This window comes from Impatiens glandulifera, chromosome 1, assembly GCF_907164915.1.
Source record: "Impatiens glandulifera chromosome 1, dImpGla2.1, whole genome shotgun sequence".
Classification (NCBI taxonomy): Eukaryota; Viridiplantae; Streptophyta; class Magnoliopsida; order Ericales; family Balsaminaceae; genus Impatiens; species Impatiens glandulifera.
This window is the reverse complement of record NC_061862.1, coordinates 54,795,845-54,812,603: the sequence shown is the minus strand read 5'-3', so window position 1 is coordinate 54,812,603 and position 16,759 is coordinate 54,795,845. Positions and strand designations below refer to the sequence as shown.

Here is a 16,759-nt window from a genome sequence, read left to right as displayed (position 1 = left end):
TATATTGCCTCAAGTTCGGTTGAGGTAAGCCAATTCAAGTCAGATTTGAATATCTCCGATCTTATCCCTAGTTCTTATCCTAAACATGAAAGTCTAGTTTTAGGATAAGGTAGGGTTAATAGGCTTAGGACTATTGTAGGCGATGACGAGGCGGAGATAAAGACGAAAAAAATCAGCGGATAAGGTAGAGAAATGACCCCAGTAACACTTCTGGAAGAATCACGGCGGCGATGATCGCTAATCCGGTGACAAAGAAGACGACGTGAAACAACATCATTTCGTGTAACGAGACACATGAGTCCATCCTATTAGTTGTTCCAGTATGGGTGGGTGCGCGCAACTTCGTTGTAGTGGGTTATGTGGGAGCGTCTAGTCATTTGGATGAAGCATGGGCGCTCATCTAATAGTCCACGTTCCTGGTGCAAAAATTAAAAATAATTCATGCTAGACTGGATTATTAGATTTATTTTTTTATAAAAATGTTATTCACAATCAACTTTTAATCATTTTTTTACGTTTTTATTCACCAAAAAATTAAAAAAAATATATCTTTAGAATCATAATAAAAATTATGATCATACATTATTGTTTTGGGTATTTTTGGAAATTTTTTGGGGTATTTATTTAATTATTTTAAGTCATAAACTAAACACAATTCATGATTAAATCACAATTAAAAAATTTTAACCTCTTTTTTGGTCTATTTTGGGTAAAATAAATACAATATTTTATCCTCAATTTTTTTTTTTGGAATTTTGAACAATTTTCCTAATTATGATTTAATTATTACCAAAATTAACACCTAATTTAGTTTTAATTCCTTTTTAAGTTATTTTGAATATAAAATATCAAATTATTATTTTAATATTATTAAAAATAATAATATTATTTGAAAATTAGGGTAGGTCAAGTTTTCATGCTTATAGAATGTCCCTTTCGAACCGAGTTTAAGTAAAACAAACTTAAGTTTTGAAAAACGTGGGTTCGAGGTTTGACTATAAAAATTTGAACCCTAACTTATAATGTAGAAGGATATAATTTGGATGGAAACAGATGCTGGGAATGAAACATAATAATGACTCATAGTTGGGAATATCATGTGATCATCCATCAACTAAATCTCGCTTGGGGATACAATATCACAATAGTCTCATCTCGTGCTGGGAGACGACAAGGTGCTTCTTGGGATGGATTATGATAATCCTACCATGATAATGGTTGTTAGTGCCTATCAACAGATAGGGCTCGCCTGGGGAGTGCAAAGAACTCTCTATGGGGAAGAGTAGTATATCAGTAAGACTACCTATCAAGAAGTAGAACTTTCTAGAGGATGCTCTCTTGGGAATAAAATTCCACGGAGATTGAGATAAAACTCTCAGGGATAGTGATAATAATTGCACCACGTCCATCAATAGATGTAATTCACTACTAGAGATTAATCATTATAATGACTCTCACGGATGCCTATAATGAGATAGGGCTTACTGTGGGGGATGGTTTTCACAACTAGGACTCTTTTGGAGAATGAAGAGAATTCTCTGCCAAGAATGAAAGAATATTTTCTAGGTGACATGATAACAATTACGCTGGGAGGCGATAACAATCACGTTGCTTGGGGAATGTGGTAATAATTGCTCTATGGGGATGCTAACAATCATACCAAGGATATAGGTTATAACATTGACCTATAGAGAAGACAGGTGATAACTTTCATTCTAAAGAGACAAGTGATAACAATCACTCTGGTGGGGGATTAGTCATAATAATGACATGTATAGATGCCTATGAAAGATAGGGTTACTCTTGTAGGGAATAGGTTAATCGAAGGGGACAAGTCATAATAATAACCTATATAAGCTTATCTGTTGGGGATAGGTTATAACAATAACCTACATGGATGCCTATCGGAATAGGGCTTTAAGGAGGTCTTGTATAAAATGATCTTCATAATTGATTGAAATATCCTACTTCTGTTGGAGATTTTTTACAAGAGGAGCTGTTTTGATTATCAGCTTATCTGTTTTGGATTTGACAAAGTGTCCTTTACAATTAGGTGAAACATGGTCCGTGTTGTCCTGAAGGGAACATTGTCTTTGATGTGACGAAATGTTTTTCGCAAATGGATTAAAACTGTCGAATTTGTGGGGATTTTTAACACTTAACAAATGTTCCTATAGAGCTTTTTCCTTTGGTCTTGCAAAGTGTTCTTCACAGCTAGGTGAAACATCAACCGTATTGTCCCAAAGGAAATTTTGTTTCAGTGTGACAAAATGTCCTTCGCGACTAGGTTAAAACCATCGGCTCTTAGGGATTTTATCACTTTTTAAGGAGGATTACACATAATCTGTCTCCTTTTAGTTATACGAAGTGACCTTCACAATTGGGAGAAAGGTCGTCTAAACGTTTTATCATCTTCCATCGCAAGGAATGGATGCATGTTGCTTCGTCATGCATTATGATGCCTTTTTTTGTCAGGCGTGGGGAAGCTTTAACAAAATATATTTGTGGATGAACTACTCCCAATTTCTGTTTTAAACATGGTTTGAGAATAGAAGAAACCTTGATCTTATTTATGTATCAGGATAACTTTGATTCGAAACGTATTCGGGGTTAGGCTACTAGCATTCTTGCAATTTAGTCAAGATTGTCTCGTTTTGAAAGATCTTGAGTTCCTTTTACTACTATGTTAAGATATGGATGATAAATTCAATCTCGTGTAGATGATTATCCAAATCGTCAACTCGTGGAGAAGGTGACCATAACAATAAGGTCATATTTAGTTATATTTTTGGTTGCTTTTTCCATGGACTGCTATCTTTCGAAAGTTTGATTATTTCGGGTATAGTCATAGAGAGAGTTTTGACTTTCTGGCTTCAGAAATTTTCTTTCTTTCTCTTTTTTGACTTCTAGGGTATATCTAGCAAAATTGATACGTTTTTCTCTTACGACAGTCATCAGGACCTCTGCCCGAGTGAGCATAAACAATGATTTCAACAGCTCAACCTATATAAGAGTGTTTTTATATTTTTGGTTCTCGATGTGTATATGAGGAATCAATATGTTTTGCTCATGTGATATTTATGGGGACATCCGTCCGAGTGAGCACAAACCATGATTTCACCTCAACCTACGAGAGCATATATTATACATACATATATATTTTTTTTGAATATTTCAGTCTAGCTCTCTCCGTTCTCTTATACAAAGGGGAATGATACGTCCTTTCTCAGATTGCGACTTTTGCTTGCCTTTTGGGGTTTATTCCAGTTCTTTTTCTCAAAAGCCTTCCCTAGAGTGTTAATTTTCTTGATGATCGTGTAGCACGAAAACGAGCTTATTAAGGATATATTTCGATTGGAATTTTCTAGAAACTCGTGGGTTTTGTTTGGGAGACCAGTCATCGTTTGATTAACGGAGATTCCCTTGACTTTTGCCCCTACTTATTTCCTAAAATCCTTGTCACAGTTGGTAGAAATAATCAAGGTTCCCACTGTTCTAAGACCCTGCGGGGATAGAAATAAAAATAGTTCATTCCTTTTTTATTTTTGAATTTGAGACCGGACCTATATAAAAGCTGCCTATGTATCTTCTTTTTTTCCTTAATATATTCTTGTTATTTTCTTTGAAAGAATCATATCTCACGTAGTTCTCCCGTTGTTCATGTGTCGTAGTTATACAAAACTAGAGGTCGACTAGTCCATTTGAAGCTAAGGACTAGTTGGAGATTTCCAACGTAGTAATACAATACTAGGGGTCAATTTAGTCCACTCCTAGCTAGGGACTAACTCTGGGTAATGACGTAGTAATACAATACTAGAGGTCGACTAGTCCACTCTTAGTTGATAACTAGCTCTAGGGGATGACGTAGTAATACAATACTAGAGGTTTATTAGTTCACTCGAGGCTGAGGACTAACTAACTACTAGGAATTACAAAATAGTCATACAATACTAGAGGTCGAGGTGATCATTTCTGGCTGGGAAATGATCTTGTTTTTATCCTGGTAAGGCTATATTCAATCATGTCCCAAGAAACCATTTACCACCCAACCCCATGTGCATACAATTCAATCATTACCCAACACAACAACATGCACATGCACATGTACATGCACATGCACATGTACATGCACATGCACATGTACATGCACATGTACATGCACGGCCATTGAAATCATCATCAATTTGAGATTCAAAGTTATCAAATTTGTAATGTCTTTCGGTACTATCTCTTTTGTTGTCCCTTTATGTTCAACTTTTCCCATTCATTCGAGTAAATTGACATAATATTGTTAGCTATGAAGTGTCCAGAAACATTAGAGATTAAGATATCGTGTTCACAAAGGAAATTCACTTACACGGAGTTGCTCACTAATGCGATAAATAACACTTTGTAGGGCTGAAATAAAAAACAATTTGTCAAGACTAGGAGATCATTAATATCCATGTTTTAATTGGTAAAGACATAAGGAGTTGAAGACAATTGTATAAAATTTATTTTGGCGACAAATTTTAAAAAGCTTACATTATTAATTCAAGGAAAGTTTCATATAAAAGTTAAATTTCAAAATAACATTAACAAAAATAAGAGAACTGAATAAAAATATAAATGTTAAATAATATAATAAATTTGTAATAATTAAAATTTTAATAAAATAAATAAAAAATATTATCATTTTTTTTAGTTAACTCCAAAATTTAGAATAATAAAATAATAAATATAGACGAAAAAAATGTAAAAAAAATGAAAAAATATCAACATTATATGTAATTTTATATTATTTATCGTAAATTAACTTAACAATTAAAATCAAATACTAAAAAATATGACATAAGAGTTGGGATTACTATTAATTTTATTCTTATATTAACTAAATAATATTATACTAATATTAAAAATATTTTAATATTTAAACCCAAGTCAGTCATGTTTAAGATTTAAAAAAAAAATGAGTCGATAACATTTGGACGAATTAAATAAATTTAATAAATTTATGATATGAACTATCATTAAAAAGATTGGTATTGGTAATATTGTTTTTTATAAAAATTAGAGTGCTTTTATTTATTTTTATAGAAATTAAAATATTTTTTTCTCTTTTTCTACCAAAGGTATTTTTCGTATAGATCCATAAATATTAAATATTTAAATATAAGGTATTTAATGAAGCCAATTTATTATTTGTAATGATTTTATTTTGTAAATGAAAATTCAGTAAAAATGTGTATTAATATATTTTGTTTGGAGTGTTGATGATACAAACTTGTTTGGAGCACAAGAGAAAGAGAGGTTGTTAAGAGACAACCAATGAAGATATTGAAGACAAAGTTGATATTATGTTACAAGTTAAAATGTATTCTCAATGTGTTGTTAATGTTTGTGTTAATTTTGGAAGAAAAAGATGTAAATTAGAATATGTATTATTATTGATATAGAGGAGTTTCACAACAAAAATAAAATGATGTCTAATTCAATTATTTTGTTTTCAGTTATATAGACAAGCTCAACAACAGAATTCAGTCAAAAAAAAAAAAAAAATAATTCTTCAATCCCAACATAGACATTCCTTCTTCTTTAGTTTTAGTTTTTTTCATATTAAAAAAATGTCAATTTAATATTCTAGTTATTTTTAAGAATCATGTCAACAATTCCCTTTCTTACTGCGATTACAAACTTTTCAAAATCTCATTTTGATTTTATAAAGTCGTCTTCAATATACTCTTATTTTCTCTTTTTTTCTTTGTTGTCACTCCAGTCATAATTCTAGTAAGGTTGGATTGGGAGCAGTCATAATCCTAGTAAGGTTGTATTGGGAGCCGTTATAATTCTGGTAAGGTTGGATTGAGAGCCGTCATAATTCTGGTAAGGCTGGATTAGGAGCCGTCATAATCTTCGTAAGGCTGGATTGGGAGTCGTCATAATCCTAGTAAGGCTGGATTGAGAGCCGTGATAATCCTAGTAAGACTAGATTGAGAGTCGTCATAATCCTAGTAAGGCTGGATCGGGAGCCGTCATAATCCTAGTAAGGTTGGATCGGGAGCTGTCATAATCCTAGTAAGGCTAGATTGGGAGTCGTCATAATCCTGGTGAGGATGAATCGAGAATCGTCATAATCTTGGTAAAGTTGAATTGGGAGCCATCATAATCCTGATAAGATTGGATTGGGAGCCATTATACTCTTAGTAAGGCTGGATTGGGAGCTGACATAATCCTGGTAAAGCTGGATTGGGAGCCATCATAATCTTGGTAAGATTGGATTGCGAGCCTTCATAATTCTTATAGGCTATTTTGGGAGCCTTCATAATCGTAGATGTCCACCAACAAATCGCTACACACTTCAATGAATCCAATGTTGCATTAGCATCATCCAAAGACCACAAAGAACATTCAGCATTACCCCAGCAAAGACCATTTTTACGAGAAGATTGTAGTAGAGAAAATTCGAGTTAGAGTTTGAAAAATTGATGAGAGAGAAAGTGAATAATAGGAGTGCTGCGGGAAAGAAATTATTTATTTAAATTATTACTTCAGTGAAGCTAGCTTCACTTTTATTAACAATATAAATAAAAGTAAAGCAAGCACACATGAGTGAATGTAGTTTCACTTCTATTTACAATGTAAAAAAAGTGAAGCAATCGCACATGAGTGAAGCTTGCTTCACTACATTTCTTTTTACATTTGTAAAAGTTCAGTGAAACTAACTTCATTTCTATGTGTTTTATTAATAAATGCACTCATGTAAAAAAGTAAATATATATATTATGTTAATTTATTAAAATATGTGTTTAAATTATATTATGATAATATTATTTATATTAATATTTATATATAACTTTAGGGTATACATGAATGATCAAATGTTTTTACATGAAGTTATAAATGCATTTATATGAATGTGTTAATTTTTATATTAATATGATGCTAATGCAACCTTGGATCTCTTGAAGGTTCAGTGAAACTAGCTTCATTTCTATGTGTTTTAATAATAAATGCACTCATGTAAAAAAAAAAATTATATATATATATATATATATTATGTTAATTTTATTAATATATGTGTTTTAATTATATTGTGATAATATTATTTATATTAATATTTATATATAATTGTAGGGTATAATGAAGGTTCAAATGTTTTTACATTAAGGTACCTTAATGCATTTACATGAATGTGTTAATATTTATATTAATATAATGCTAATGTAACATTAGATCTTGAAGGTTTAGTGAAGCTAGCTTTATTTCTATATGTTTTATTAATAAATGCAGTATATAAATGTTAATTTTATTAATATATGTGTTTTAATTTTATTGTGATAATATTATTTATATATAACTATATATGTTAAAATTATATTTTTAATATATGTACGTGTTTTAATTATATTTAGATAATATTATTCATATAGATATTTATATATAAATATAGGGTTTATATGAAGGTTCAAATGTTTTTACATGAAAGTATAAATACATTTACATGAATGTGTTAATATTTTTACATGAAAATTATAGACATATATATAATCTTGCAGTCTATTAATCAATATTTCAATTTTACAATGTAAAAGAAAGTGAAAGTGAAGCAATCTTCACTCTTTTGCGCTTGATTTACTTCATTTTCCAATGTAAAAAGAAAGTGAAGTGAATCAATCTTCACCCTTATGCGATTGCTTCACCTTCTTTTACATTGTAAAAGGAAGTTGAACCTGGAAGGAAGCAGTATTATATCCAGGTTCTGGATATATCTTTTTTTAACTCAGAGTTAATATATTAAAATCAGATTGATGCGAAACAGGGAAACACCAAATTTGATAACAAAAGATTTGGACTGAGTGTTTTGAGCTGCTAATCTACTCAAAACTACATATTGACAGATTATTATTAATTATAAAGAAGGAACATTAATATGGTCTGGTCCAAGTAATTCCTTGTTAAAGTTGGACAAGGGAGAAAGAGGAAGGTTACGAAAGGGAATGAAGAAATATGCGAAAAAAATAAGTCAAAAATATAAGTCCCTCAACAATTTAATTATTTTCAATTTGATACTATTTTATTTGAAAATTTACTCAAAAAATATTCAAAACTGTATCCAAGCCTTATCCAAACCGTATTAGATTGGTCAATCCTACGAAAAATAAGTGATACTTATTTTGTCGTATCTGGTACCCGTTTTGTCGTATCATATTTGTACCGTATTCGATACTCCAAAATTTTTTTTTTATAAGTATTCGTGTTACATAGACCTATCATTCTATGTCCATGGGATTCTGCCTTCTTCACTGTTTTCTTTTAGGCAATACAATATCATCTCATCGTTGGATGGATCTCAAGACTCACGAGTAACTTCGGAGTTTATTTCAGTTGTTGTTTTATCCCATAATTCAATGCCAATGAGATTCTACATTTTTGTTGATTTATCAGTTAACACACTGTCATCACAACATTTGATGGATTTCAACACTCATAAATTTGTCAAGTTTGAAGAATATATCATCAACATTTCGCAGTTTCGTCTTCAACCTCAAATTGTTCAAATCATTTAGATCTTATATTGGAAGGAAGATGTTATAATATATAATATTATATTTGTGAGAGATAATATCATTATTATATTATTATATTATTATATTATTATATTATATTGGGGGAAATTTGATCAAATAACCTCAAAGATGAGGTTATTTGATCTGATGGTAATTTATTATTTTATTTGCGCTCGTGGTGCTCTATTTTTTTTATACGATTTTGCCCTTGTCGCGAAACGCTAAGTGACTTAGCGTTTCGCTAAGTGGATCAGGGGTTTGTATAAATACTCAAATATTTTCATTTCCTTAAATTTCTTTCTCTCTCTTCTCCAATTCTCTCCTTCACTTCACGGTGGCCGGCGACGACGGCGACCGGCGGCGACGACGGCGACGGAGTTTCCTTCACTCCATACAAATCTATACAGATCAAATTTACAAGCTCTTCTAACCTAACTAATTCATTTATGTTTATCTATTGTCGATTTCTAACCCTAAATCTATTTTGCATGCAGGTTTCCGATTCTAGGGTTTATGTGCAGGTCTCCGATTCTAACTATTTGAAGGTCGTCGAGGTAGATCTTCATTTCAGATGTGATAAACAGTTATGTTCTTGTTTACATTTTCTTCATTTCAAAAACCTTTTCATATTTCGTTTTGGTCGTATTTGTTGATTCTTATTTGTTATATGGTTCATATTGGTTCATGTTTGAGCATTTCGTTAGGTTATTATTTGTTATTCGTTCATATTTTCAGAAAATCTCTGTCTGATTAGAGCGTATGTGTTTCCGTTTCAGATCTGCTTACCGTTTCGCTACGGACTTACCGTTTCGCTACGGACTTACCGTATCGCTAAGTAGTACCTTGCGATTCGCTAAGTCTCAAGATTTTTTGTTATTTATAGTTAATCATGAACTTCATTTGACAAGGTATCTACATCACTTCATGGTTATGAAGAGAACCTGTGTTAATAAAACAAACCTTCTAATTTTACATTGGAAACATTTAGATTCTTCAAAAAATTCCTTTGAAAAATCTATCATTGACCTCCAGATAAGCAAAGATTGGCTGACTTTGATTTCGTTAGTCATTAAGCTAAAGAAATAAATTTCAAACAATTTTCTCTTATCTGGAGTTAAATGATAGCTTCTTCAAAGACTTTTTCTGAAGAATCTAAATGTTTCCATGTAAAATTATAAGGTTTGTTTTGTTAACACATGTTCTTTTCAAAACCATGACTTTGTTGTTGATACCTTGTCAAACGAGATAGATTACCTATGAAACCAATAAAAAATTTTGTACTTGACGATTCGCTAAGTACTACGAGCTCCAGCTAGGAGAATGGTTTGAATTCGATTTCGTTATTAAACAAATATAGTAGCGAAAACGTATTCAAACCATTTTCTCTTAGCTGGAGCTCGTTGACCTCGCGATTCGCTAAGTACCTCCCGATTCGCTAAGTACCTCCCGATTCGCTAAGTGCCTCCCGATTCGTTAAGTGCCTCCCGATTCGCTAAGTACCTCCCGATTCGCTAAGTGCCTCCCGATTCGCTAAGTACCTCCCGACTCGCTACGGAAGTTGAAAAGACGCGCGTACGCACACCCGCTAGACCTTATATATTCAAAAATTTCAGAACATTTCATTAGTTGAGAAGAGCAAGGTTGAATAGGAGGAGGAGAAGAAAGAGGTATTCTGCGTACTTGTCGTTTCGCTAAGTTAGTACTTGTCGTTTCGCCAAGTAATTGTCGTTTCGCTAAGTTAGTACTTATCGTTTCGCCAAGTACTTGTCGATTCGCTAAGTTAGTACTTGTCATTTCTCTAAGTTAGTACTTGTCGTTTCGCTAAGTTAGTACTTGTCGTTTCGAAAAGTACTTGTCGATTCGCTAAGTTAGTACTTGTCGTTTCGCAAAGTACTTGTCGATTCGCTAGGTTAGTACTTGTTGTTTCGCAAAGTACTTGTCGATTCGCTAAGTTTGTACTGACCAGAATTTTGCCTATTTTGTAGGAGATGATAGCGATGCAAGAGACTGTGGGGGATGATGAGAAGGTGAATGATGGGAATGATGGGAAGAAAGACGATGTAAAGGAGGACAATGAGAAGGTGGAGGATGAACAAAAAGAGGACGGTGAGAAGGTGGAGGACGAACAGAAGGTGGAGAACGAACAGAAGGTGGATGATGATGAGAAGATGGATGAGGCTAAGGTGGAGAACGATGAGAAGGTGGATGATGATGAGAAGATGGAGGATGAACAAAAAGAGAACGATGCGAAGGTGGAGGACGTAAAGATGGAGGATGAGGCTAAAGTGGAGGACGGTGAGAAGCTGAATGGTGTGGCTAAGGTGGATGATGTGGAGGTTGATCTGAAACTGAAGGTCAAGGATTTGAAAGTGAAGGTGAAAGATGAGAAGAGTGTGGATGTGAAGGCACAGACAAATGAGGAAATTATGGGAGGAGATGAAAATGATGACAATGATGATTTCCAGTTATACAATACTCCTCCTAAAGGAAATTATGGGAGGAGAGTGAGGAAGCCGAAAAAAGATGACTCGTACACCAACCCTTCCTTGTCAAAAATGCCCAAGACAAAGGATCCAATGAAAGTGAATCACCTTCAAAAATTTGAAGATGAGCTGCTGGATAAAGTAAATGCGTGGTTGGTTGATCCAGAAACCGATAATTTGACAACGGATGTACATACTTGCCAAGCAAAGAAGGATGTGTTTGTTAGAGTTTTAACAAGGTAGACATGGCTTGAAGACACTGTAAGTCGTGCAAATCAATTCATTATTCATTAATACTCATCGTTTCGCCAAGTACTTATCGATTCGCTAAGTACATCTCGTTTCGCCAAGTACTTATCGATTCGCTAAGTACATCTCGTTTCGCCAAGTACTTATCGATTCGCTAAGTACCTCTCGTTTCGCCAAATACTTATCGATTCGCTAAGTACTTAGTCAATGTTGTTTGATATATACTGAATGTATGTTGTATGCTCCCATTGTGCAGGAAATCGATGCATTCTGCCATCTTTTGCGGAAAAGGATTTCCTACTATCCCAAGACATATAAAAATTCACATGTGGCAATTGGGGATTGCTTATTGGCGGACAGAATCAGGCGAGAGCACAAGACTTTTATTAAGGATCCTGCTAACTATCCAGTCGCCGAATTCAAAGACTATTACATGGCATCACCACATAGATATATGCCAGAATGGTCAACAAGTGACGATGTCTACATGCTTTTGAACATTAACCAGAAACACTGGATTTTGTGTGTAGCACGTCTTCAAAAGTACCGCATTGACGTGTACGACTGTGATGCCTATCTTTATAAGAATCTGGATCTTTATTTGAAACCCTTCTACGACATGATTCCATATATATTCGCAAAGACAATCACTCCTGGTGAGAGGGTAAGGTTTCCTAAATTCAACTTCGAAGGCCCCATCCAACCAATGACATACAAACGGTTACCACACCCCAAAGTGAAAACCGCTGCAGCTAAGGTTGGAGAAGTCCCACGGGCAACAGAGAGCGGGGACTGTGGGGTCTTCACGCTAATGTATATGGAATACTTGACCGCTAATCAAGCCGTGCACAATGTGACCTCAGAAAACATGGAGTTTTTTAGGCAGAAGATGGCGGTCAGGTTATTCCATCAGATTATGGAACCTTAGTGTAAGCATTATTTTGAAGTAAATTGTGTAAATTGGATAACTTATTTTGATGTATTGTAAACCTTGATGAATATTTTGTAAGTTGGATGATAAATTATTTTGAACTTGAATTGCAGAAAACCTTCAACGTAAAAAACAAGTGTAACCCTTGAATTGACCCTTCAACGTACAAAAAAGATAACCTTGAATTGACTCTTCGTTTCGCTAAGTTGGGGTCATCGTTTCGCTAAGTTAGTAGCCTTCGTTTCGCTAAGTTAGTACTCTTCGATTCGCTAAGTGCCTCCCGATTCGCGAAGTACCTCCCGATTCGCAAAGTACCTCCCGTTTCGCTAAGTACTCTTCGTTTCGCTAAGTTATTACTCATCGTTTCCCTCCATGCCTTATTATAAGTCAAAAATATCTCATAAGTTGTCTGCATGTCTTCAATTATTTTCTTAGACAAGTGGTTATGATGATGGTCCATGTACTTGCTCTTCACGCACTGCCCAATAACCCATGCTGGTGTTTACATTTTTTTCTTGGGCCTCGACAAAACTGAGCATGAGTGTTGTTGCTCAAATGTCCGTATCTCAAACATCTCAGAAAACTTACCTTTCACAGCCCGCAAGCTCCACTTGCATGTCTCATCCAAACATTTGAGTTCCCAAAGATTTTTTCTTGACTTCTCCACTTTGAATTCAAAATGATTGGTCATCGCATATTTATATAGAGCAAGTTGAAGTTCTTTTTTATTTTCAAACAACGAACCGACTTCCAATACGGTTTCACTAGTTAATGCCATCGCAAATGTGAGGTCTGGCGGTGATGTGTCTGTCGGGTCTGTCGATGGTGTACCCATTGAAGATCGTCTTGCACTAGATGGTGTACCCATTGATGATCTTCTTGCACTTGTTGGTGTACCATTTGATGCCTATCTTGCACTAGTTGGTGTACCCAATGATGATCTTCTTGCACTTGGTTGTATAGGTATTGATGCTTTTTCACCACTATTAACATGCAAGTCCTGAGTAAGTGGGATGTGAGGCAAAGAGGTTTCTCCGGCTTCATTTTGACTTTCAACAAAGAATTCCGAGGGTACAACAGGTTGAACAAATTTCTGAGTAAGTTGTGGTGGTAGTATACTTTCTTGAGTTGGGTATGTAAGTAGTGGTATCTTTTCTTTAGTAAATACTGACTTCTCCACTACAGATACACACATTGGTGACACTGTTCGACCCAAAATCAAGCGTGATAGATATGTGTTCAAATCCCCATCATTATCAATAAAAACAGGTTTTGGATTTCTGATATTCGGAATATCATACTTCACTTGGAGCACTAAATCGTATGTTGATATCTGGAGATTAAGTCTATCGTAGAGTATATCAAGTAATTCAGCATAACGAGTACTTTGGGGTAGATCAAATGTTTTGATTGAAGATGCATCAAAATACAGTATTCCATCAGCATCAAGTTTCCACTCTCCATTATAAAAAATGAAAACTTCAGCTGCAATAAAAAAACATGATTTGATTTAGAGAGGATAATTAATACTTCGCGAATCGCTAGGAACTTGGCGAAACGGGAAGGCCTTCGCGAATCGTTAGGCACTTGGCGAAACGGGAAGGCCTTCGCGAATCGTAAGGCACTTAGTGAAACGGGAAGTAAACCCTAATCAATCTCAGAAACCGAACATCAATAAAACATGCTTATAGACGTACCTATTGGAATAGTGCTCGTGCTCGTCGTGAAGCTCATAGTGGATTTCGAACGAACAGATCTCCGACGAGTTCGCCGCCGCCGCCGGAGTTTAGAGAGAAGGAGGAGAAGAGCGGGAAGAGAGAGAAGGAGAAGAAAAGAAATGAAAAAAAAGTACAGAGGTTATATTAAATAGTAAGGGTAATCTGGACATTTCACATATCGTCACTTCGCGAAACGCTAAGTCACTTAGCGTTTCGCGAAAAGGGCAAAATCGTCCAAAAAAAATAAAATCACCACGAGCGCAAATAAATTATTAAATTACCATCAGATCAAATAATCTCATCTTTGAGGTTATTTGATCAAATTTCCCTTATATTGGTTCCTTATAAATTTAATGTAACGTTTATATAAATAATTAATAGAATAACTTATTTAACTCAATATATATATATAAAGTGTCGTTTTCACACTATCATTAAGTCTAGAAAGTCATTTGCTACCTTTGACCCACCATTTCACTTGATTATTTCTATTTTTAAAAATCCAATATTTGCATCAACACATTTTAAGAATAGTAATCATTCTAAGGTCAAGAGTTCGCAGAGTATATAATCGCAGAGTATATAAACAAGTTGCGTGTGAAAGAAAATGTAACAAATTTGGATCTAAAATTGCCCAAAATTCAAGACATTTTTTCTCACATACCCAAAATTCAAGACTTTTTTTCTCACATACGAGGATAATATGTTTCACGGTTTTGGTTTCCTTCTTGCAAAATTGACATGTTCAATCTTAAACCCATTGTTTCTTCAAATTTTTTGCACTAGCAATTCAAATCCCCTTTTGAAGTATGTTGGATTTCGGCCCAAAAATAGCTTATATTGTTTAAGAAACCCAACCTATATTGTTTTTAAACAACTTTACAAGCTCTTTGGTTAATACAGACACAAAGACTAGGACGGACAGAGTTTGGGGCTGACACATTCATAAAATATATATATATATTCTAGACTAGGAATGTGTTGACTAATGAGTATAAAGGGGTTCTTAAGCATTGTTTGAGAGAGAAAGAAAAAGAGAAGTTAGACATATTTATTTTAGTTTTATTTGATTTAAATGATTATTTAGATTTTAGTTATGTTTTAGTATTTGTTTGATATGATTTTTAATATTTTTTAATTTATGGGTATTTTTTCTTTTAAATTTATATATTTTTTTATATTTAAATAATTAATATTAAAGTAGGATATTTTAATCCAAAAATAATAATATTATTATTATTTACATAATGTCTATTTTTATTTCTTTTAATTATATTTATGATTTTTTTCAATTACATATTATTAATTTTTTTAATTATTTTTGAAGTTAATCCCAAATATTATTTTAATTTTTCAACAAGTCTACCTCAAACCTAATATATATAAGAAAATCTTTCAATAAAAAATAATTATTTTTTTAATAAATCAATTGTTATTTTATTCATTTATATTTAATAACAAATGTCTTTTTATAATTATATTTAAATGTTAATATGTAATTAAGGTGATCACTTATTTGGATGGAGAGTTTGTTTTTATTATTTAACTTGTTATAAATTAATTTAAAATATTTTTATTATATTTAATTATATAGAAACTTAACTAAAATTTTAGTTTATTAAATTTATTTCAATTTCATAACATATATTTTTTTAATATTATCTTATATATAAAAACTTTTACCGAGAATCTAGGTTAGGATAGAGAGTTAGGATAGAGAAGCACTTTAAAAAAACAAATTTATGGTAGAAAAGAAGAATGGCTCCTTAATTTTTGTTTTGTTTTCATTTTTATTCACTATTTTCTTTTATAAATCTAAAAAGAAAGGTTAAACTTAAGTTTTTTACTCGTTAAATTCATAATTTTCTCATTATTTTATTCAACCCTACCTAAAAAAATTTAAACCCATTTTAATTTTTTTTTTCAAGTCTACCCTAATTATAATTACTAAATCAGTCCAAACAAATGCTAATGTTATATAAATAGAATGACCCAATTTATATTAACTTCATTTATATTATAATATTAACATTTACAAATATATTATATTAATTATTAGTGTTATCTAATTATATATTATAAAATTTTAATTCTCTAATTAGGTAAAAGTCACAACTATAATATAATATCTGTTTTTAAAATTATTAAATTTTTGTCTCAGTTTTTTTTTATTCCTCTCTAAAATTTCTATGTTTTTAAATACTTAATTTCATGTCTTTCTATAATAACCATTACAAATATACATATATATATATATATATATATATATAATTAATATAATTGTTTTAATTTTAATGGCAATAATATTGTTTTTTAATTTTCAAGTCAACAATTGGGTTTTTTTTTTTCCCGAACATTCCAACTTTTAGAACCCTGAGTTAATATAATGATATATTTTTGTGAGTTTTTAAGAAAATGTTATATAAATTAGGAATATATATATATATATAAATATATATATATATATATATATATATATAATATAATGCTTAATTTTTAAAGTGTCCGGATTGCAGGGTTGAGAGCTGTGGTTAACTTAGATATTTATGTGAGAGTAAATAGATATTTGGGTCGGATTGTGGGTTGACCCGCCCATAAACTTAAAACGGTTAAAAATAAATTTAAAAATGTTATTTGTAGGTTTCGAACTTGCAACCTAACAAAATAAGTACAACCCTTTAACCAATTATGCTAACAACACTTTATATTTTAGATTCAACACCAAATTTGATAAACTTGAGACATTTTAACAATAAAAGTTCAAATTTTTAACTAACTAATCTATATATATATATATATATATATAATGATGCTTAATTTTTAAAATGTCCG

General features: G+C 32.4%; 1 protein-coding gene across 1 annotated transcript; it reads left to right on the top strand.

The window, feature by feature from the left end:
- Positions 1 to 10,543: 10,543 nt before the first annotated feature.
- Positions 10,544 to 12,206, top strand: LOC124928288. Its single transcript, XM_047468784.1, has 3 exons — positions 10,544 to 10,627; positions 10,676 to 11,218; positions 11,535 to 12,206. Exons 1-3 carry the CDS (start codon positions 10,544 to 10,546, stop codon positions 12,204 to 12,206), a joined length of 1,299 nt encoding a protein of 432 aa, XP_047324740.1.
- Positions 12,207 to 16,759: the final 4,553 nt, after the last annotated feature.

Coding starts and splice junctions, on each gene's coding strand:
- LOC124928288 (XM_047468784.1), top strand. CDS start 10,544: ATGCAAGAGACTGTGGGGGATGATGAGAAGGTGAATGATGGGAATGAT. Junction 10,628..10,675: donor TAAAGGAGGACAATGAGAAG/GTGGAGGATGAA, acceptor GAGGACGAACAG/AAGGTGGAGAACGAACAGAA. Junction 11,219..11,534: donor CCGATAATTTGACAACGGAT/GTACATACTTGC, acceptor CCCATTGTGCAG/GAAATCGATGCATTCTGCCA.